General features: G+C 44.6%; 1 protein-coding gene across 29 annotated transcripts in view; it reads right to left on the bottom strand.

Moving 5' to 3' along the window:
• neb (nebulin) overlaps nt 1–22765 on the bottom strand; it is a 104780-nt gene that overhangs the window by 668 nt on the left and 81347 nt on the right. For 7 of the 29 annotated variants that reach the window (XM_061918196.1, XM_061918195.1, XM_061918204.1 and 4 more), the window contains 21 exons: nt 22152–22256; nt 20789–20899; nt 16384–16494; nt 14371–14484; nt 13070–13174; nt 12898–13002; nt 12665–12769; nt 12199–12291; nt 11652–11744; nt 10975–11067; nt 10478–10570; nt 9778–9870; nt 9259–9351; nt 8523–8615; nt 8110–8202; nt 7502–7594; nt 5199–5306; nt 4932–5118; nt 3479–3571; nt 1094–1579; nt 914–1017 (listed from right to left, as the gene is read on the bottom strand). In XM_061918196.1, the coding sequence (XP_061774180.1) occupies nt 914–1017; nt 1094–1579; nt 3479–3571; nt 4932–5118; nt 5199–5306; nt 7502–7594; nt 8110–8202; nt 8523–8615; nt 9259–9351; nt 9778–9870; nt 10478–10570; nt 10975–11067; nt 11652–11744; nt 12199–12291; nt 12665–12769; nt 12898–13002; nt 13070–13174; nt 14371–14484; nt 16384–16494; nt 20789–20899; nt 22152–22256 (2571 nt within the window). The remainder of the gene's footprint in view (nt 1–913; nt 1018–1093; nt 1580–3478; nt 3572–4931; nt 5119–5198; nt 5307–7501; nt 7595–8109; nt 8203–8522; nt 8616–9258; nt 9352–9777; nt 9871–10477; nt 10571–10974; nt 11068–11651; nt 11745–12198; nt 12292–12664; nt 12770–12897; nt 13003–13069; nt 13175–14370; nt 14485–16383; nt 16495–20788; nt 20900–22151; nt 22257–22765) is intronic. The other 22 variants (XM_061918206.1, XM_061918209.1, XM_061918210.1 and 19 more) reach the window with 20 other exon arrangements.

Here is a 22765-nt window from a genome sequence, read left to right as displayed (position 1 = left end):
ACCACACAGGTGGAGAGGTGTGTGTGCCACTAACTCCAGAGGTAGAGGAGTGTGTGTTACTAACCACACAGTTTGAGGTGTGTGTGTGTCACCAACTCCAGAGGTAGAGGAGTGTGTGTTACTAACCGCAGAGGTGGAGAGGTGTGTGTGTGTCACCAACTCCAGAGGTAGAGGAGTGTGTGTTACTAACCACACAGTTTGAGGTGTGTGTGTGTCACCAACTCCAGAGGTAGAGGAGTGTGTGTTACTAACAACACAGTTTGAGGTGTGTGTGTGTCACCAACTCCAGAGGTAGAGGAGTGTGTGTTACTAACCACACAGTTTGAGGTGTGTGTGTGTCACCAACTCCAGAGGAAGAAGAGTGTGTGTTACTAACCACACAGTTTGAGGTGTGTGTGTGTCACCAACTCCAGAGGAAGAAGAGTGTGTGTTACTAACCACACAGTTTGAGGTGTGTGTGTGTCACCAACTCCAGAGGTAGAGGAGTGTGTGTTACTAACCACACAGTTTGAGGTGTGTGTGTGTCACCAACTCCAGAGGAAGAAGAGTGTGTGTTACTAACCACACAGTTTGAGGTGTGTGTGTGTCACCAACTCCAGAGGTAGAGGAGTGTGTGTTACTAACCCCGGAGGTAAAGGGGTGTGTGTCACTAACCACAGAGTTAGAAGTGTGTGTGAGTGTCACTAACTCCGGAGTTGGATTAGTGTGTGTTACTAACCACAGAGGTAGAAGTGTGTGTGCCACTAACTCCAGAGGTAAAGGGGTGTGTGTCACTAACCGCAGAGTTGGAGTTGTGTGTGTGTGTGTGTCACTAACCCCGGAGTTGGATTGGTGTGTTACTAACCCCGGAGGTGGAGAGGTGTGTGTGTTACTAAACCCCAAAGGTAGAGGTGTGTGTGTGTGTGTTACTAACCCCGGTGGTGGAGGGATGAGAGGGGATGGAGGAGACGGTGGTCTGCTGCGTGGCCACAGAAGAAGACCTCTGCTGGACCTCCACAGTCTTCGGGTGTAAGTAACCTGCAGACAGAGGAAGTTGTACGTAAAAAACCCAATCATTTTTCTTGGTTCTACCTGCCAGACCCGCAGCCTTTACCCATGGAGCAAGTTATGAGTCCGTTGCTGGACACATGGTGGTCATGGGTGGACACGTGGTGGTCCTGGGTGGACACGTGGTGGTCCTGGGTGGACACACGCTGGCCCTGGGTGGAAATGCGGTAGCCTTGGGTGGACACTCCAAGGTCCTGGGTGGAAATGCGGTAGCCCTGGGTGGACACTCCGTGGTCCTGGGTGGACAAGCGGTAGCCTTGGGGGGACACTCCGTGGTCCTGGGTGGACACGCTCTGGTCCTGGGTGGACAAGCGGTAGCCCTGGGGGGACACTCCGTGGTCCTGGGTGGACACGCTGTGGTCTTGGGCAGCCACGCGGTAGCCCTGGGTGGACACTCCGTGGTCCTGGGTGGACAAGCGGTGGCCCTGGGTGGACACGTAGTAGTCTTGGGACAGCTCAGATTTCTCGTCCGCCATGCCGCTCAGGGCGCTGGTGGAGCGGGAGTGGTCCTTGCTGCGGCGTTGTGCGTGCACTGTCACCGTGATGTCGGCGGGAACATGGAAAGGACAAAAACGTTCACGTTTAGGTGAAAATCCTCTAGACCTGACTCCTAGCTCCTTAGCAAGACATGACACTCCCAACTTAAGTGGTCCAATGGTGGACCAGGCTAGTTTGTCTTAACAAGAAAAACCTCCAAGCAGACCAGGGCCCTCATGTAACAAGCTTGTGTGCGCACAAAGACCTGGTCTTTCACGCCACAGCTGAGATGTATCAAGTCTGACGCCAACTTCATGCTGGACGTACGTACAGTTCTACGGGCTGTGGACACTTTGGCCACACACACAGAGGTGGTCGTCCGGGCTTTACCAGGACATAGATTCATTATTCTATGACACGGCCATTCAACTGGTGGCTGGGGGGACAAATCTGGCCCAGGAATGACACCACACCGGCCACCAAGTTCAGGTCACAGTCCTAAAAAGACAAGAGCACTCTTGTTGTCCAGGGGAACTTGGACCTGCGCAAACACCTTCAAAGATCCTTGCGTTGACATTGAAACAAAGAACACTGGGGTCTAAACTTGTGATTGACCTAACCGAGGCGTTCCCCAAGGATCCTCTTTAAGTCCTCACCTTCTTGGCACTGACAGTTTCTTGACGCAATGTGCTTTTTGTAACCAAGGTCTTGCTGGAGCTCGTGTACTTCACATGCAGTCAGTCCTTTGTTCAAATTCTAGACTTCTACTCGTGGTGTTCTTCAAGGTTCCATCTTAGGACTCCTCTCTTTTTCATCATTTGGGCTATTCGACTGGTTCAGATCTAAAAACTTGTGATTTTTTTTCAACTCGAGTGCTGTCATAGAGATGATCTTTGACTCAGGTTATTAAAAAGTGCACAGTGCTCCTGTAACTGACAAATTAATGGACCAAAATCAAAGGTCTACTGTTGAGGATGCTGGATCTTTGTACTAATAGTGAAGGGAGAGGAAGTCCTTAGCTTTCTGGAAATGTTGAATAGTGAGGATCTAGGCGATCATTTTGCTGTCAAAATGTGTTCCTGGCCCCCCTAACCATAGCAGACAGACAGCCTCAGCAGGTGGTGGCGGCACACAGGTGTGATGTCACGTTTACAGTTGCTACCACAAGTAGCTCTGCTGTCTTCTATTAATAAATTGAGTCAAATGTTTCCCCTATTGACCACCCGCTCCACCCTGGAAGAGAAGCCACAAGGGCTATGGCTTAGTAATCTTCTCTAGGAACTGGCACACCACTTGCTAGGTCCCCGCATAGTTTACATTCGGTCACAGAAGCGACTACGTAGTTACGTCCCACCGTGAGAAATAACCGGGCAGCAATGCAGTCGACGGTTGAGAAGTTTATTTTCCTTCTCATTCATCATGTCTCGGTCCAGGAGTAAAGAAGAACCACACGGACTGTTGTCGGGTGCGAATCTTTCCGAGCTATGTGACGTCAATGCTTTCGCTTTCACAAGCTGGTAGTCGGTATTCTCGCCTAACGTTAGCTGGCTCGCGATCGGTCCGAAGTGGATAACCTTACTTGTCGTACTCGTGTGAAATCCCCGACGCATTCGCAGGAAATACAAGCGCTACGGAGTAGAAGACATGGCACCGTAATCGAGCATTCTCGTCTTAAACAATGGTCACATAATCACATCCTCTTAGGTTAAAGTCTTCCAACTGACCGACACTTCTTATTCTTTCTGGGAAATGTTCTGTGGCGCTCCCTGGGCCAGTCAGCATCTGGAATATCTCGCTAGAGTCATACCCCCCCACCCCTCGGTCACGCCCACTACCCCGACATGTGAAGGGTCTTGGGGACCCAAGTCTATTTGTAGTGGGGACTCCACGCCACTGCAGTCCCATGAGGCCCTGGTGTCGCCTGCGTTCTTTAGGAAGGAGCGCCGCCACTGACCTGACATCAGGTGCAGACTGCGAGACTGGATGTTGTCCTCGGCGGGATCGTAGTCAAACACAGAGCCGGGGTTGGTGCGCCACACCTTCAGACCTGAGAGGACAAAGGCAGTCAGGCTACATTTCCACCTAAATGCTACAACTGGATTTACCGTAGTTCTGATTTCAGATGATTTCGACTGTCCGCTTGTTGACTTGTGCCCTAAAATAGGGGTGTATCGACCCCGTACTGATATCGGATATCAGTCCAATATCGACAAAAAACTAACTAAATGTACTCCAAAGAGCACACAATGTCTTTTATATTACTGAAGGCAATTTCAAAAATGGTAAACGTGCTAGGCTTTAGGAGCTGGCAGCTACACAGCAGCTAAGCACCTAATAGCACACAAGCTAGACATAGGTAGCAATCATTCAACAAGAAAAAGTGGCATTTGTCAATATAAACAATTATCAAATTATTATCGCTACATATTACTTACACATACAAAGTCTCCAATAGTAGAAACTATCCAGTAAGAAATGTGTCCGCATCGTGAGCTTAAATTAAGGAATTATTACTCCACTTCAATTTAAAGTGGAACTGCACTTTTTTGGGGGGCGGGGGGGTCATTGGGCTTTGTCTATAATTCACAATCCTTATGTAAGATAAAAACACCTGTTTTTATTTTTCGATGCATTGTAAAACGTAAATAAATGTTAGCAAAAGTCAGTTAACAATGGAGCTAAAGGAAGCCGTCCTATTCCGCCTGTAAAGCGCTCTTTAAAACCTCCATCAATACTTGTGTACACACTGTAAGTGTATATGTAGTATCTAGTAACATTCATAATAACATGTTACATTTACATTATTTTGATAATTTTAGGTATTAATTTCAACTAATAATCATGATGAGAGACAACAAAGACTACTTTGGGACAAATGACGATCCAGAAATGTCTATTTTTGAGCCTAAATATAAGGAGGACAATCTACAAGTTTTAGAAGCTAAACAAATGCAGCTTTACTCAAACACTGAGCATTGTGTAGCAGTATTGCTAAGTGCTTAACAAGATATACAAACATAATAAAACAATCACCTACTGTACAAGTTCTGCTCTCATCGGGATGTTTATATCTTCCCCTTTAAATCAACAATTCATCATAATCCTCACAAAGGGTTAAACATGTTTGAATGTGTCTTTCTGACCATCTCCAGGTCTAATTTGGATGTCAAAGTTGACCAACTTGTGGGTGAATGTCCACAACCTTCCACTATCCAGGTGACAGGCATGATTTATCATCTAGAATTAACTTTCACCAACTCAGAGGCCATGCAGCGTCTCACTGGCTGTGTCGATAGCTAAAATAGTACATCGACAATATTGTTAAGATTGTCCACGGACTGGGTCACTTGGACCATGGCGTGTAAACCCTCCCTGATGCCTGCCAGGCGAGATGTCCGAGGTCATACCAGTGATGGTTTCCTGGTCCTGTTCCACGGCGCGTCTCTTCTCCATCTCCACCACGCGCCTCTGGATGCCGCGGTAGTTGATGTCGCTGAAGTCCTGGGTGTTCTTCTTCACGCGCTCCATCACCAGGTCCGTGGTGACGGGGGTGAAGCTGCCCTTGCTCCTCTCAAAGTCCTCGTGGTATCGCACCTGCACGGACAAAAAGGCGGCGCCGGCGTTAAACCCACGTACCGACTTGACCACCGCCTGGGAGTGAGGACCATGCTTACCCCAGATATGTTGCGCTGGGTTTCCCTGACACGCCTCATCTCGGGGGTGTCCAGAATGAAGGCGGCCTTGCCCTGGACTTGCTTGCGGAAGCTGTCGGAATACAACACCTGGTGGGAAGCAGGGACACGCGGTGAGACTTTTTCAGAACTGAAGCAAAACTATTTGCAAATGCAGATCTCAACCTGTGTGTCTGTAATCTGATTCAAGTGTCTGTGTACACATTTGTGTGTCTGTATCTCAACCTGTGTGTCTGTAATCTGATTCAAGTGTCTGTGTACACATTTGTGTGTCTGTATCTCAACCTGTGTGTCTGTAATCTGATTCAAGTGTCTGTGTACACATTTGTGTGTCTGTATCTCAACCTGTGTGTCTGTAATCTGATTCAAGTGTCTGTGTACACATTTGTGTGTCTGTATCTCAATCAGAGCCCCATGTGCATCTTTTAATTGGTGTAGATTTGTGTGTAGAAAAAAATTAATTAATCTTTCCGTCCATATTTTGATTTGTGTGTGTGTATTCAGATTTGTGTCAGCAGGAACCCTGATTGGTTATCTTTTTACTTGTGACTTTTGCGACACTTCCGAGTAAGATTGGTGTGTCCGTGCACGAAAACTTGTCCGGTTATCTGCGAGCGAGTTAGGTTTAGTCCAGCGTGTGTCACTGACCGTCTGACAGGAATAACATGAGTGGCTGCAAGGCGCCCACTAGTGGTGAGTATAGGGAAAGGAAAGTTGGAGACACACAAGTCTTTTTACACATTCAGATCTCTGCACGGACACACAAATCTTACAAGGCGGAAGTGTCCCAAAAAACTGCCAATCAGGGTTTGTGTTTTACACAAATCTGAATACACACACACACACAAATCAAAACACGCACACGCGGCTCTGTGTTCTCCTCACACACACAGATCGAGATACAGACACACAAATCAGCACACCGACACGGGCATCCGATTAGACGCACAGGTCGAGACAGGTATTAGCAAATAGTTTTGCTACAACACTTCCTTACGCAGCCGTCATTATCCACGGCGTTAGAGAGGGAGACAAGACTTGACAGAGAAATACAAAGATTGGGGAACCAAATAAACCAATTAGCAGAGAGGAAATGATCATGAGTAATAGACGATACAGCCCAAAGATGATCATGAGTAATAGACGATACAGCCCAAAGATGATCATGAGTAATAGACGATACAGCCCAAAGATGATCATGAGTAATAGACGATACAGCCCAAAGATGATCATGAGTAATAGACGATACAGCCCAAAGATGATCATGAGTAATAGACGATACAGCCCAAAGATGATCATGAGTAATAGACGATACAGCCCAAAGATGATCATGAGTAATAGACGATACAGCCCAAAGATGATCATGAGTAATAGACGATACAGCCCAAAGATGATCATGAGTAATAGACGATACAGCCCAAAGATGATCATGAGTAATAGACGATACAGCCCAAAGATGATCATGAGTAATAGACGATACAGCCCAAAGATGATCATGAGTAATAGACGATACAGCCCAAAGATGATCATGAGTAATAGACGATACAGCCCAAAGATGATCATGAGTAATAGACGATACAGCCCAAAGATGATCATGAGTAATAGACGATACAGCCCAAAGATGATCATGAGTAATAGACGATACAGCCCAAAGATGATCATGAGTAATAGACGATACAGCCCAAAGATGATCATGAGTAATAGACGATACAGCCCAAAGATGATCATGAGTAATAGACGATACAGCCCAAAGATGATCATGAGTAATAGACGATACAGCCCAAAGATGATCATGAGTAATAGACGATACAGCCCAAAGATGATCATGAGTAATAGACGATACAGCCCAAAGATGATCATGAGTAATAGACGATACAGCCAAAGGGGGAGAAGAGGAGGTGCAGTAGTTTGGACGCCACAAGAGGTTAGCGCGGTGTGCTTTGGGACAGTGAAAAAGACAACGCACTTGAGGGACATGAATGGGATTGTAAGGACAGTGGGAAGGATTTTACAGGATTCAGTAGTTGAGACTAAAATGCTGTCGGGTGCAAAGACCTGTGACTTGTTTTGATTGACACAGAAGTAACTTTACAATTGAATACGACCATCAGGTACCAGGCTGTCTAAATGTCTGCACGGTACCTCAAATCTTTGGAGACGACTGATGAGTCGTCGTCGTTTACAAAATAATAATCCTTCACACTGGACCTTTGCTTGACCAAGACCACGGGTTTGTTAGACTAGGGTTCACGCAGGGTGAAGTAGCAGAACATTTCTTCAAGTACCGAGCTAATGTTCTCTTGGTTCCTTTTGACTCGCTCCATCTCTGGAGTGTACACCATGGGGGTTCCCTTGGCAGAACTGTCCTTATACAAGACCTAGAGGACAGAAGCAGAGAACCCCAAAGGGTCAGATCAGATACTGGGTGACAAACACACACACCGTCACACGCCTATAGGACTGCTTTCAACACAGAAGCTTCAAGAGAATTTCAAAGATTTTTAGTCTAACAAACTGGTGCTATCGAGTGATTCATGAATTGAACGGTCAAAAACATTGGGAGCAGTAAACGTGGCTTTGTGGGAGAAAAGGTGGGCGGCGTGTTAGCTAGAACCATACGTAGAGGGGAGCGTGTGTCAGCTTCGGTCTGAAGGATTGGCACTTAAAGATTAAGCGGGGAATGGAAGGAGTGAAAGTATTAGGGTCAAAGAGGTGACATATGGCAAGTGGACCTCAGGAGGTCTAAGTCTTGTGTTTAGATGAGCTAAGTAAGCAAGAGGTCATCAGAGCCTGATTAAAAGGTGGCAGCAGGGAGAAGCAAATGGTCTCATGGTGGGCGTTGCTAATGGTCACTCTTGTTAGGAACACACACGGGTCGGTCGAGTTTCACTACCGAGCTGATGTGCCTCTGGGTTTGCTTGACCCGCTTCACCTCTGGCAGGTCTGGTATAGCTGTTCCCCGGTCCAAAGAGTCCCTGTATTTGATCTAGCCAATGGCAGATGAAAAAAAACATGTCAGTCAAAGGCAAATAGGTGGTAGAATCTAAAAGACGGCAAAGCACAGCACCAAAGACCACAACAGAATTAAGATTTTGTTCATCCGGAGAAATGAAGAAGCATGTTAGCTAAACAGTGGGTTTTACCTGCGCCCACAGGTGTTACCACTGCCAGGTGACAGACAGAACAGTTTGCACTCGGATCAGGAACGTTGTTACAGGGGTTTTTGAAGGCAAATGAGGGTGAGCTAAGGGATTGATGAAAGCAGACGTGGCGCACAGGAAGGTTCTAGTTCACTCCGCAGAATACCGTGCTAATATTTTGCTGATTGCGTCTAACTCGCTCCATCTCTGGTGTCTCTGACACTGACGTGCCTTGTCCCAAGTCTTCTTTGTATTGCAGCTTGAAATGAGACACAAAGTCAAACATGTTGGTGACACTACTAAAGTAGTTTTTACTAAAGGCAGAGCCCGACCGACACTTGAACTTTGGGATGCAAACCAAGTCTAGGAAGCCATCAGCTCCATACCAGCTGGTGGTGATAGTAGTCTGTGTTCAACAGACCTCTAAGCTTTTAGTGTTTCCTTCTTGCTCTTGGCTGATCCTCCAATCTCCAAAGATATATAAACTTCTGATTCGAAGGATAAAAACTCCCGGACAGTCTCTAGTCAATATGAAAACTGCTGAAGCACAGTTTTGTAATAAACTGACTCTGGTCTCTAAAAACAACCTGATAGTATCAACAGTATTGGTCAGGCTCTTGCAGGAATATAGAACAACAACTTCAAGCAAGCAGATTATTTGATGAATTATGGAAGGGGTTATAAACTGAAGAGAAATCAGGTCCAAAGAAAGACACAAGTCACCACTGGACAAGAGGCCAGAATGATGCAGGGATCTGAATTAGGAACGAAGGTTGCTACATGGCTTTCTAGTGTGAATGTTCAGAGGGAATTTGAGGGATGTCAGAGGATTTAATGGGTAATAACTGAAAGGAGGGTATGAGTCAGGGGTACACGAGGATCACTGGAGTTCTGTCTTCTACCGAGCTGATATTCTTCTGGGTTTCTCGGACCCGCTTCACCTCAGGGAGATCAGGTATGGCTGTGCCTTGACTCAGAGAATCCTTGTACTGTATCTGCCGGTTGCAAATGTTACACAGGAGCAAATTAAGCTACCGACAAAGTGCAGTTTGTACTGAAGACATAAGAACAACATGTTCATCCACTCACTCGACAACAGTTGTGCAAATGTTAATTAAAGTCATTACAAACAAATCCAATTCGTTATCAGGATGGGTGATTCTCCATTTAGTGTATTATTTTAGGTTTGGAAGTGAGGCAACATTAAACTTGTGAGAGTGGGAAATGACAGAGGTTGTTAACCACTGGGAATAACTGCAGAAACTGCTATGAAACACGGTTATTATAGAATTCAGGTAAGTTTAAGAAATACTGTTTCAAATGATGTCAGGGGAAGAGTAATGAAGAGAAGATAAGTCGGGCAGTATTGTCAGAAACTGCCAAGGTTGGGAACATGGAGGCAGAGTGACTCTGTGGACTACCGTGCTTATGTTGCGCTGATTGCGTCTAACTCGCTCCATCTCTGGTGTCTCTGACACTGACGTGCCTTGTCCCAAGTCTTCTTTGTATTGCAGCTTGAAATGAGACACAAAATCAAACATGTTGGTGACGCTGCTAAAGTAGTTTTTACCAATGGCAGAGCCTGACCGACACTTAAATTTAGGGATGCAAACTAAGTCTGGGAAGCCATCATCTTCTCACCAGCTGGTGGTGATAGCAGTCTGTGTTCAACAGACCTCTAATCTAGTAGTTTCCTTCTTGTTCTTGGCTGATCATTAAACCTTCAAAGGATTATAAACTTCTGATTCGAAGCATAACAACTCTGAGACATTCTCTCGCCAATGTGCAAACAGTCTCTGATAACAACCTGATAGTATGAACGGTATTGGTCAGGCTCTTGCAGGAATACCAAACAACGACTTCAAGCAAGCAGATTATTCGCAAAATGTAGAAGAAGTTATAAACTGAAGAGAAATCAGGTCCAATGAGGGTCATAGGTTACCACAGGGCAAGAGGAGAGACTGATGCAGGGATCTGAATTAGGATCGAAGGTTTCTACATGACTTTCTAGTGGGAAAGCTCAGAGGGAATTTGAGGGATGTCAGAGAATTTTAGGGGTAATAACTGAAAGGAGGGTATGAGTCAGGGGTACACGAGGATCACTAGAGTTCTGTCTTCTACCGAGCTGATATTCTTCTGGGTTTCTCGGACCCGCTTCACCTCAGGGAGATCAGGTATGGCTGTGCCTTGACTCAGAGAATCCTTGTACTGTATCTGCCGGTTGCAAATGTTACACAGGAGCAAATTAAGCCACCGACAAAGTGCAGTTTGTACTGAAGACATAAGAATAACATGTTCATCCACTCACTCAACAACAGTTGTGTAAATGTTAATTAAGGTCGCTACAACTCGATCCAGTTCGTTATCAGGATGGATGATTCTCCATTCAGTGTATTATTTTAGGTTTAGAAGTGAGGCATCATGACAGAGGTTGTTAACCACTGGGAATAACTGCAGAAACTGCTATGAAACACGGTTATTATAGAATTCAGGTAAGTTTAAGAAATACTGTTTCAAATGATGTCAGGGGAAGAGTAATGAAGAGAAGATAAGTCGGGCAGTATTGTCAGAAACTGCCAAGGTTGGGAACATGGAGGCAGAGTGACTCTGTAGACTACCGTGCTTATGTTGCGCTGATTGCGTCTAACTCGCTCCATCTCTGGTGTCTCTGACACTGACGTGCCTTGTCCCAAGTCTTCTTTGTATTGCAGCTTTGAATGAGACACAAAGTCAAACATGTTGGTGACGCTGCTAACGTAGTTTTTACCAATGGCAGAGCCTGACCGACATTTAAATTTAGGGATGCAAACTAAGTCTGGGAAACCATCATCTCCATACCAGCTGGTGGTGATAGCAGTCTGTGTTCAACAGACCTCTAATCTAGTAGTTTCCTTCTTGTTCTTGGCTGATCATTAAACCTTCAAAGGATTATAAACTTCTGATTCGAAGCATAACAACTCTGAGACATTCTCTCGCCAATGTGCAAACAGTCTCTGATAATAGTATCAACAGTATTGGTCAGGCTCCTGCCGGAATACCAAACAACGAATTCAAGCAAGCAGATTATTCGCAAAATGTAGAAGAAGTTATAAACTGAAGAGAAATCAGGTCCAAAGAAAGACATAGGAGGAGAGAATGATGCAGGGATCTGAAATAGGATCGAAGGTTGCTACATGACTTTCTAGTGGGAAATATCAGAGAGAATTCTAGGGATGTCAGAGGATTCCTGGGGTAATAACTGAAAGGAGGGTATGAGTCAGGGGTACACGAGGATCACTGGAGTTCTGTCTTCTACCGAGCTGATATTCTTCTGGGTTTCTCGGACCCGCTTCACCTCAGGGAGATCAGGTATGGCTGTGCCTTGACTCAGAGAATCCTTGTACTGTATCTGCCGGTTGCAAATGTTACACAGGAGCAAATTAAGCCACCGACAAAGTGCAGTTTGTACTGAAGACATAAGAACAACATGTTCATCCACTCACTCAACAACAGTTGTGTAAATGTTAATGTTGCTACAATTAGATCCAGTTTGTTATTAGGAAGGATTATTTTCCATTTAGTGTATTATTTTAGGTTTAGAAGTGAGGCATCATTAAACTTGTGGGAGTGGGAAATCACTGAGGTGGTTAACCACTGGGAATAACTGCAGAAACTGCTATGACACACGGTTAAAGAAGGCAGAAACTGGTATCAAACACGGTTAATGGAAAATTCAGGTAAGTTTAGGGAGTAGTGGTTAAGATGATGTGAAGGGAAGAGTAACGGTGTGAAGATAAGTCGGGCAGTATTGTCACAAACTGCCAAGGTTGGGAATATGGAGGGAGAGTGACTCTGTGGACTACCGTGCTTATGTTGCGCTGGTTTTGTTTAACCCTCTCCATCTCAGGGGTTTCAGGCAACGCGGTTCCTCCTCCCAAATCGTCTTTGTATTGAATCTTTGTGTGGATGAAGGAGAAAAGAACCAGTAAATAGCCCGATCCTTCTTCTCTTGAGCAGAAAACCCAAGCATGTTCATGGTCCCAAAAGTGAGGAAATGATCTAAAATGGTTCTTTAGGCATAATTACAGACAAACAATACTTAATTGTGCTGCAAATCACTCAAACACAGAAATGAAGAACACAACAAGCAAGACGTGAACTAGCCAAGGGTTAGCAGCCTGAATGAAGTAGCATGTCCAACAGGGTTAAAGTGGTCCAAACACACAAAGATGGTGGATTAGAGCCCGTTAAAGGTGAGGCTAATCTGAGCCATAAAAGCTGTTAAAACTCTGTGTTAAATGATTCGTGAGAAATATCACAGGTAGATACCAGGCTGAAATTCTTTGTATTCTCTTTAACACGAAGCATTTCAGGGGTGTTGATTACAGCAGACCCTTTGCCCTTTATGAACTTAAGGTCAGTCTGGTACTGAAGCTACAAGGAGAAGAACACAAGTGCGGTCACAAGCTTTACAAAATGTCATCTCCAACGTGCCATATAAATATGAAATATTTATATCAATGAGTTCAAGTCCATAGTAGTCAATCCGCCTTGGTACTTACAGTGCTGAAGTTCTTCTGGTTCTCACGGACTCTCAGCATCTCAGGAGTGTCCAGAACTGGCACGTAGTGAGACATGGTCTTCTCGGCTTCTTCTTTGTACTTTTTCTGTTGGACGAACACACACCTCAGCTCAGCTCCCTTCTTCCAGGACTGGCTGGGATCGGTACGATACCTGGCTGATGATATTCTTCATCTGCTGCGCGTGGATGATGTCCGGAGTATCGATGACGCTGGTGTAGCTGCCTCGGTCCATCTCTGCGGTCTGCTTGTACTTCACCTGATGGCCACAAAAGTCACGGAATTGCTCATAAACGTTCGTAATGTTACATCAAAAGTGCTACATTGAAATCTTTGTCTAATTGGCCATGACGCATGCCCACACAATTGTGATGGAAGCTGTAGGAGAGGAATAATGTGCACATTTATTATAAAATCATGAGGGGTGACAAACATATCGAACTAACCGCGATTCTTTTTTGTAACGATTCTTAATCGATTAAAAAAAACATCAAAAATTGATTAAAACCAAACTCATTGCAGAGCCAACACAGGTAGGCAACATTCACACAAAAACAGTTTTCTTTTAAGTAACAAACATTTATCAGAGCTGGAGGAAGGTAATGAATCATAGAACTGGCATCCAATGTTATTAGAAAAGTTTTGATTTCGCGATTTGTTTTAAATCAGAAATCCGACCTGAATGGATTCATTTTCTCCAAGAAGTATATTTCTAGGCCTAATATCTATATTGACCCATTTAGTTTGTTCACAAGGCTGACTACAATATTTTGTCTGTGCTGATCTTTACCACCTTAATATATGGCGGTCTGGGACTAAACTCTTCCCTCATGGTGCTGCAGTTTTGATGGCAAAATGAACAGATTAGTAATCTCTAGTCCAAACCACAATTGGAGTAGTCAAAGTGTTTGTGTAGTGTTTATTTGCCTTTACTGTCTATGTGTGTTGTCCCAGATAAGACACTTTTAGAGCCTTCACACATTCTTAGGGCTTGCTGGAGATATCTGCTCAGTCCCCACATCTGCGCTCCCCTCCAAGGTTTCTCATTGTGCCCATTGGGTTGAGTTTTTTGCTTGCCCTGATGTGGGATCTGAGCCCGGTAAACCGCTGTGGCTTGTCCAGCCCTTTCAGATACTTGTGATTAAGGGATATATAAATCAACTTTCATTGATTGAATAATGCGTCCAAAAATGAAAGAGATGATACAGTATTATCTGCTGACAGATTGTATCTGGCGGTGTTTCAGCTGGTCTTGGATAAATGAACCATCCCCGACTTTAATTATTTAGTCGCACCCAAGGTTCTCCCAGGAATTCATCCAGCCACGCTGTCTGTGGTGTGTTAAGAAGCAGAGCTACGAAGCATAGCGCCCCCTACTGTGCGGGGCTGTAATGACAAGCTACACCCACAGGCAGTCCCGGTGGATGAGTAAGAAAAAGGGTTTGATTTTCTGACCTGGCTGAGGATGTCGGTGGCGTTCTTTGCCCTCATGAAGTCCGGGGTGTCATTCGCCAGAGCCAACATTCCCTTGCCCTTGATGTCCTGCTCCAGTCCCTTCTTGTAGTCTTTCTGCACAGGTCACATGTCAAGGGGTCACACAAGGGAAGCACTTGGTGAAGAAGTCTAGGAGGCCAGGGACTTTCTACTCATTCACACTGGGAAGGGCTGCAAAACCAGAACTCTGGGAGGGACAGTGGTTAGCGGAAGTACATTGAGAGAGGATGGAGAAAGAAGTGAACACACAAATGGACGTTCTTCTGTTACAGCTGGAAGAAGGAGATTCGACAGTGGTTATTGGGGAAAGTATGTTCAGGCAGAATTAGTGATCGTAGACCCAGTTTTATTTGTGTTAACTGAAGTGGACGGTTCTATTACTCATACTAAAAATGCTGACTAAATTTCACAGGCAAAAATATTCAAATGTCGCCCAAAAGAGAAGAAATAGGTTCTCTGTAAACATCGTTTTTGTACGACCTGCATTGCTGTCATAACTGACAAAAAGCAATCAGTGGATCCTAACAAGTCCAACACATTTCAAGATGTCTTCTCAGGGCAGTCAGTCGAATGCAATTGGACTGTTCGGTTTGTCTTTGATAGACTTAGACCGGTCATATCCAGTCTAGACTCGATCGATCGAAGTCTAAGAACTGAGGAAGTCTGCTTGGATGAGAGACGGAGCGTTTTCTCAGACAAACCAAACAGTCCAGCAGCGATTGTTTTGGAAGCTCTGAGAGAATCCACAGACAGTCCAGGACGTCGTTTGCTCCTCTAGTTGTTGGGATTTCAAAGGAGGAATAGTTTGTTGTAAGATTTGAGGTTGATCTACCCCAAGTGTCTAATGTATAAAGATAGTCTACACTGCAAAAACAGGTTTTGGGTTCGAGGGTAAGCAAAATTGGCTTGGCTAGGATTCTTAAAACTAGAATATTTTCCTTTTGACTTTTGTCCTAAAATGAGAAATTGGGTCCAAGTTTAAGCAAGTTCTTGTCATATTTTAAGATTTAGGTCAAAAGTACGATTAAGCCAGATGTTGTTAGCCCAGCAGGCTCAAGACATTGAAACAAAACTTGTTGAATTGGGTCCTAAAGTTGAGCAACTCAAAGCTAGCGTCGAGACAACATCCCTTTTGTCGACGTTTAATCGATGTTGGGTTCTGACCTTGACCTGACCCTTGGTCAACAAGGTGGATCCTGCTGGGATACTAGATTTGATTATTATCAGATTAGGTCAGATTCTTATTAGATTGATAGACAGAAATAGAATTCACTTTTATGAGGCAAAATTTAAGCAAAATGTTATCTCATATTCCAGATTTAGTGTCAAGAAATCTGTGGTCCTAAAATGTTTTTTATGTTATACTTGTTTCAAGCACAAATACAATGACTCCTAGATATGTCAAAGGAAAACCGAGCCTAAAAAATACACACCTCAATAATCATTTCACTTTATTTTTAACAATAGGCTGACAGCCAATGAAAAACGAGCTGTGGGTTAATGATAGACCCCGTTTTAGACTTTGGACACCCTCCCTCTACATCGAAAAATGTTTGAAAATTGGGCATCCAGTTTTATTCTTAATTTGAAACAAACATTCTTAATATGTTGTAGAAGAATGGTTTTCAACTCCTTAGAGAAAAACAAATATCTGGCAAAATATCTCAAGATATGCTTTCTTTATACAAGAAATCATTTTTTTTTTACTTTCTTGAAATTAGTTTTGTTGCAGTGGAATGAAATATGACTTGTGGTCATGATATTAAAACTCATCATCTTAAAACCAGGGTTTGCTGTGAAGTTAAAATCCATTCAGTTGAGATGTTTTAGAAAGAGAAGATGGCTCACACGTTAGTGACAACAGCAGGCGGGGACACAAGACAAGGTTTTAGTGCGTCGGGGAAGCGTGGTTAGGAGGGCGGCACAGGCGGCAGAGCACGGAGACGGCGGTCACCCGGCCTGTGGTGGTCGTACCTCACACAGGATTTGAGTGGCATTCCTTGCTCTCAAAAGCTCAGGAGTTTCCTCCAGCACAGTTAGCCCTTTACCCTTCACGCCCTCTTCTAGATCCCTCCTGTACTCTTTCTACGGATGGGAGAAGAACACAGAGACTGCGGAGACGCGCATAGAGCAGGCCAGGCAGGTGTGGAGCTCAAAGTCACCGGCTCTCCCAAAAACAAACTCACAATCACTTCTTTTTTTTAAAGAAAAAAACAATAAAAACACAAAAAAATCGGAGTCTTTGGTGAGGAGACGCTGGTGACTTTGGCAACAATCCTGGTAATCACGTCTGAAAGTACACAGGAAGGTGGAACCCGGGCGGCATGCGGCTGTGAAGGTTGGATGCAAACACACACGGGCGCTGGTTCCACGCTCATGCTCATGAGCACTTCAGGAGGGTGGTGTGGGGCTTCAGGAGGGTGGTGTGGGGCTTTAGGAGGGTGGTGTGAGGCTTTAGGGGGTGGTGTGGAGCTTCAGGAGGGTGGTGTGGGGCTTTAGGAGGGTGGTGTGGGGATTTAGGAGGGTGGTGTGGGGTTTCAGGGGGGTGGTGTGGGGCTTTAGGGGGTGGTGTGGGGCTTCAGGAGGGTGGTGTGGGGCTTTAGGGGGTGGTGTGGGGCTTCAGGAGGGTGGTGTGGGGCTTTAGGAGGGTGGTGTGGGGCTTTAGGAGGGTGGTGTGGGGTTTCAGGAGGGTGGTGTGGGGTTTCAGGAGGGTGGTGTGGGGCTTTAGGAGGGTGGTGTGGGGCTTTAGGAGGGTGGTGTGAGGCTTTAGGGGGTGGTGTGGGGCTTCAGGAGGGTGGTGTGGGGATTTAGGAGGGTGGTGTGGGGATTTAGGAGGGTGGGGTGGGGTTTCAGGGGGGTGGTGTGGGGCTTTAGGGGGTGGTGTGGGGCTTCAGGAGGGTGGTGTGGGGCTTTAGGGGGTGGTGTGGGGCTTCAGGAGGGTGGTGTGGGGCTTTAGGAGGGTGGTGTGGGGCTTTAGGAGGGTGGTGTGGGGCTTTAGGAGGGTGGTGTGGGGCTTCAGGAGGGTGGTGTGGGGCTTTAGGAGGGTGGTGTGGGGCTTCAGGAGGGTGGTGTGGGGCTTCAGGGGGGTGGTGTGGAGCTTCAGGGGGGTGGTGTGGGGCTTCAGGAGGGTGGTGTGGGGCTTCAGGGGGGTAATGTGGGGCTTCAGGAGGGTGGTGTGGGGTTTCAGGAGGGTGGTGTGGGGATTCAGGAGGGTGGTGTGGGGCTTTAGGGGGGTGGTGTGGGGCTTCAGGAGGGTGCTGTGGGGCTTTAGGAGGGTGGTGTGGGGCTTTAGGGGGATGGTGTGGGGCTTCAGGAGGGTGGTGTGGAGCTTCAGGGGGTGGTGTGGGGCTTCAGGAGGGTGGTGTGGGGCTTCAGGAGGGTGGTGTGGGGCTTCAGGAGGGTGGTGTGGGGCTTCAGGAGGGTGGTGTGGGGCTTCAGGGGGTGGTGTGGGGCTTCAGGAGGGTGGTGTGGAGCTTCAGGGGGTGGTGTGGGGCTTCAGGAGGGTGGTGTGGAGCTTCAGGGGGTGGTGTGGGGCTTCAGGAGGGTGGTGTGGGGCTTCAGGAGGGTGGTGTGGGGCTTCAGGAGGGTGGTGTGGGGCCGCATGCAAACCTGGCCACACACCAGCCAACAGACATGACAGTTCTTGAGGTTCTTCATCAGGAGAGGGTCGGTCCTTGCAGGGTCGGCCTTGTTTATGACTCTCATACATTCTTGGAGCTAAAACCCCAATCTTCTGGAACAATGGTGTCAAAGTCAAAGCCCCAGGGCCAAATGTGACCCGCCATGTCATTTATCTTCGAACGTGTGGATCAAGCAGTGTTTCCTACCATAGGGCCCATGGTTGCCCCCTAGAGGGCTGCCACAGAATAGGCTCAGCTTCTCGGCTGTGGTGCGTATGAGCGGCAGTCGTACTCTCTTGCAATAAACTTTGTGACGTCTGGAGCTAAAGTCTTGGACAAGTTTCTGAAGCGTAGAACATGATGACTAAAGTGGTGAAGTTTATTTAATAAACATTCATTTTAATTTTTTTGTATTAGCACCGCATGATCGTACGTACATTTATTTTTTATATATTTTTTATTATATTTGAAGATTTTTATTTTTGTAATTAGCCTGACGTAAGCCTTGTTAATAATCATCGTGCTTAAAGCACAATTTAATATAATTTGACAACTTTTATCCTGTTCAACTGTCAACAAATTAGGTAGTGAAGTGAATTATATTTATATAGCGCTTTTCTCAAGTGACTCAAAGTGCTTTACATAGTGAAAGCCAATATCTAAGTTACATTTAAAGCAGTGTGGGTGGCACTGGGAGCAGGTGGGTAAAGTGTCTTGCCCAAGGACACAACGGCAGTGACTAGGATGGCACAAGCAGGAATCGAACCTGCAACCCTCAAGTTGCTGGCACGGCCACTCTACCAACCGAGCTATGCCGCCGGTATAATTGTTGAATACCATTAAAATGAGGAGTAATAATACTAGTCCAGTTCAAGTTCAAGTAGCAATGATAGTCACACACACACACACACATTAGGTGTGGTGAAATGATCCTCTGCATTTGACCCATCACCCTTGTTCACCCCCTGGGAGGTGAGGGGAGCAGTGAGCAACAGCGGTGCCGCGCCCGGGAATCATCTTTTGGTGATTTAACCCCCAATTGCAAGCCTTGATGCTGAGTGCCAAGCAGGGAGGTAATGGCTCCCATTTTTATAGTCTTTGGTATGACTCGGGTTTGAACTCACAACCTACTGATCTCAGGGCGGACCCTCTAACCACCCGAATAAGCTGCCCGCTTCTTAACATAAAATCTACAGTGTATTATTGTAAATGGACACAAGGTGCCACATTCTTTTACGGTAAAAAACTTGCAGTTCAGTTGCCATAATTTAAATTTGTGTTACAGAATTTTTACAAGTGGTACTGTTTTTACATTTACAGTAAAAAGTTGTAAAAATCACCGTAAATTTTACAATAAAATTCTGCCGACTAAACTGCGTTTTTCCCCCCCATAAAAACAGTAGTACTGTTTTTCCATTGTCTGTAAAATGTTATAAAAATTACTGTAACATTTTTAAAATAAAATGATGTCCACTAAAACACCATTTTATGTGGTAAAAACCACACAGTAAAATTCTGGTTAACCTGACAGTTTTTTTTTTTCTTTGTAAAAAAAACAGTCGTACTGTTTTTCTATTTACAGTAAAAAGTTGTAAAAAACCTCCGTGAAATTTTATAATAAAATTCTGGCGACTAAACGGCCTTTTCCCCCATAAAAAACAGTGTTACTGTTTTTCCATTTGCTGTAAAATGTTATAAAAATTACTGTAAAAAGTTTGCAATAAAATTCTGGCGGCTAAAACCCCATTTTATGTGGTTAAAAACCACACAGTAAAATTCTGGTGACTAACCTGTCTGTTTTTTTCCCCGTTACCAAGTTGAGTTGATACCAAAATGGATACATGGATGATACAGCAGAGGATTGGGAGAATGTCATGTGGTCAGATGGAACCAAAATAGAACTTTTTGGTATAAACTCAACTGGTGGTGTTTGGAGGAAGAAGAATACTGAGTTGCATCCCAAGAACACCACACCTACTGTGAAGCATGGGGGTGGAAACATCATGCTTTGGGGCTGTTTTTCTGCTAAGGGGACAGGACGATTGATCCGTGTTAAGGAAAGAATGAATGGGGCCATGTATCCTGAGATTTGGAGCCAAAACCTCCTTCCATCAGTGAGAGCTTTGAATGCTTGACCAAATACTTATTTTCCACCATCATTTACAAATAAATTCTTTAAAATTCCTACAATGTGAATTCCTGGATTCTGTCTCTCACAGTTGAAGTGTACCTATGATGAAAATGACAGACCTCTGTCATCATTTGAAGTGGGAGAACTTGCACAATCGCTGGCTGACTAAATACTTTTTTGTCCCACTATATATATATATATATATATATATATATATATATATATATATATATATATATATATATACTGCTGTAATGTATTATTATCATTATTTGTATTATTATTTATTTTATTATTATTGTTGTTATTATTATTACTATTATTATTATTATTATTACACCCAAATATTCCAGTTCACAATGGAAGTGATAAGTGTAGCATGCATGCCAGGCCACCAGGTGGCAACGTCTCTGTCAAAGATTGACACCTTGACTTTAAATGGAGTCATCCCGAGTGCAAGGCGCACCTTGTCACCAAAGACAGACCTTTGGTGCACCTTAGTGGGTGGGGCTAGTGGGTGGGGCTTCATTCCCGTTAAGGAAGTGAGGAGGGACAAGAGGGAGTGGGTGGTATGCTAGTGGCGTTACGGGGGAGTTGGGGGGGGGGGGCAAAATACTCCCGTCGTTACCTCACTGGCTATTTTGGTGGCGTGTCTGACATGGAGCATGGCGGGCGTGACCTCCAAGCCGGAGAGGTTCTTGCCCTTCATGGACTCCTCAAAGTCCTTCTTATATTCTTTCTAGTGGCCGCAAACATAGGACAGGAACACATGTGTCAGTGTGTGTGTGTGTGTGTGTGTGTGTGTGTGTGTGTGTGTAAAACAGAATAAAACACTTAAACAAAGATGTCCTATTTAAACGCCCGGTGTATCAGAAGTGATACATACCTTTTTACGTCCTCATCAGTGCCATTCGTTTTATTTTTAAATAAAATGCCTGAGGTGCATTACACATATCCTCCACAAGAGGGCGGTAATTGACTTATTTCCTGCAGCGAAGTAGCGAGAGACGCCTGATTTTTGAAGAGAAACTTTGCCAAATTTGAGGGGGCCAAAGTAAGAAAGACGATTTTTTTACTGACACATAACATATGAACAGATAATGGGAAATAATTTACAGTAAAACAGTGTTGAATTGCATGTGTCAAATTTGATACAGCAGGTATAAAAGGTCATTTAACTATAAATAGACTTTTTTTTTGCATTCCATGCGTTATAAATATCATGGAGCAACAGGCAGTCTTTAGAGGTTTCAAATAAGCAAATATAACACCACAGTGTGGTATATTTAGCAGTCAAATATACATATTTGTTGTATTATTTTGTGTTGCCATAATTAATTATAGCTTTCTGAATTTTATGGCAGAAAAATCATAAAAAACAAAATACACGATTTTGGTGATTTTTTTTTAATGTTTTGTTTAGATGACAAACAATTGAAGATGTTTTAAAAATGATCAAAAAAGATGATAACTTTTCTTTTGGTGTTTGGAAATAACACAATAAATATTTTTTATGTTTTGTTATAAAAATAACAAAAACTTATATAGATATATACGTATCAAATATGATACAAAGTGAAAATGATATATGGAAACAGATTTTTGTCCCCCCCAAAAAACCTAATAATAATTCGTTGAGAAGGATTAAAATAAGCTCGTTTTAAATCATTTGAATGTATTTATATTAGAATTATTTAGTGGTTCAGGCTTCAAAGGGTTAAAAAAAGGAAGCTAATTATCAACGAAATATGCACCTGCATCGTCTAAAGACGGCTTTTAATCGTCTACTTCTAGGGTTGTCCCTCCAGTGCAGGAAGTGACCTGCATCTCGTCTAAGTACTGTTATCACCGGTGGCCGGTGCTAAACATGCTACACAAGAAGTAGGAACCAGAAGGAGCAGACAAGAAGGCATGCTAATCGCTAAGCTATCTGGAAAGAAGGCAAAAAGGTGAAGTTGAAAGTCAAGGTCAGGTGTTAGTAGTGTCTTTACCTCGCTCTGCATGTGCTGCGCCTCCTTGGCCGTGACGTATGTGGGCGTCTCAAAGTCCAACATGGCCTTGCCCCTCTCCTTCTCGTACTTCTCCTTGTACTTGATCTGTGGCGGTGCAAACACATGCTGTCACGCAGCTGACCCTCTTGTCGCCCATAGGGGGCCATTTGCATCCCGGGGGGGAAAAACAGTATAAAATATAGAGTACATCATCTAACCAGATCAAAGTGTCCTGCTCATTGATCTGGTTGAATATTTCTGCATAAAATGACAACAAATATCAAGATCTGAATTTGTAGAGCCCATTTATGAAGGTTTTGTGTTCCGTGGCGAACCGTGGGTGCAAAGTTGGGCGCCATAGCACGCCCACGTCTTGTGGCAGAGACATTTTGACCCAACTTCTCATCACCAACATGTGTGTTGCAGACCAAAGGAGTCATGTTTAAAATGTCAAAGTCCCTAGGAGGCGTTTGTTAAAGTACCAACACTTTTTTTAGCTGAAAAATTGTTTGGCGCCAGACCACGCCCACAACTGACGGCGGGAATTTTATTCTTGCAATTTATCATCACCTTTATGTGTAGTAGCTGTCATTTTAACTGTGACTCGTTTGGTG

Source organism: Nerophis ophidion, linkage group LG13, assembly GCF_033978795.1.
Source record: "Nerophis ophidion isolate RoL-2023_Sa linkage group LG13, RoL_Noph_v1.0, whole genome shotgun sequence".
Lineage (NCBI taxonomy): Eukaryota > Metazoa > Chordata > Actinopteri > Syngnathiformes > Syngnathidae > Nerophis > Nerophis ophidion.
This window is presented reverse-complemented; position numbering and strand designations above follow the sequence as displayed.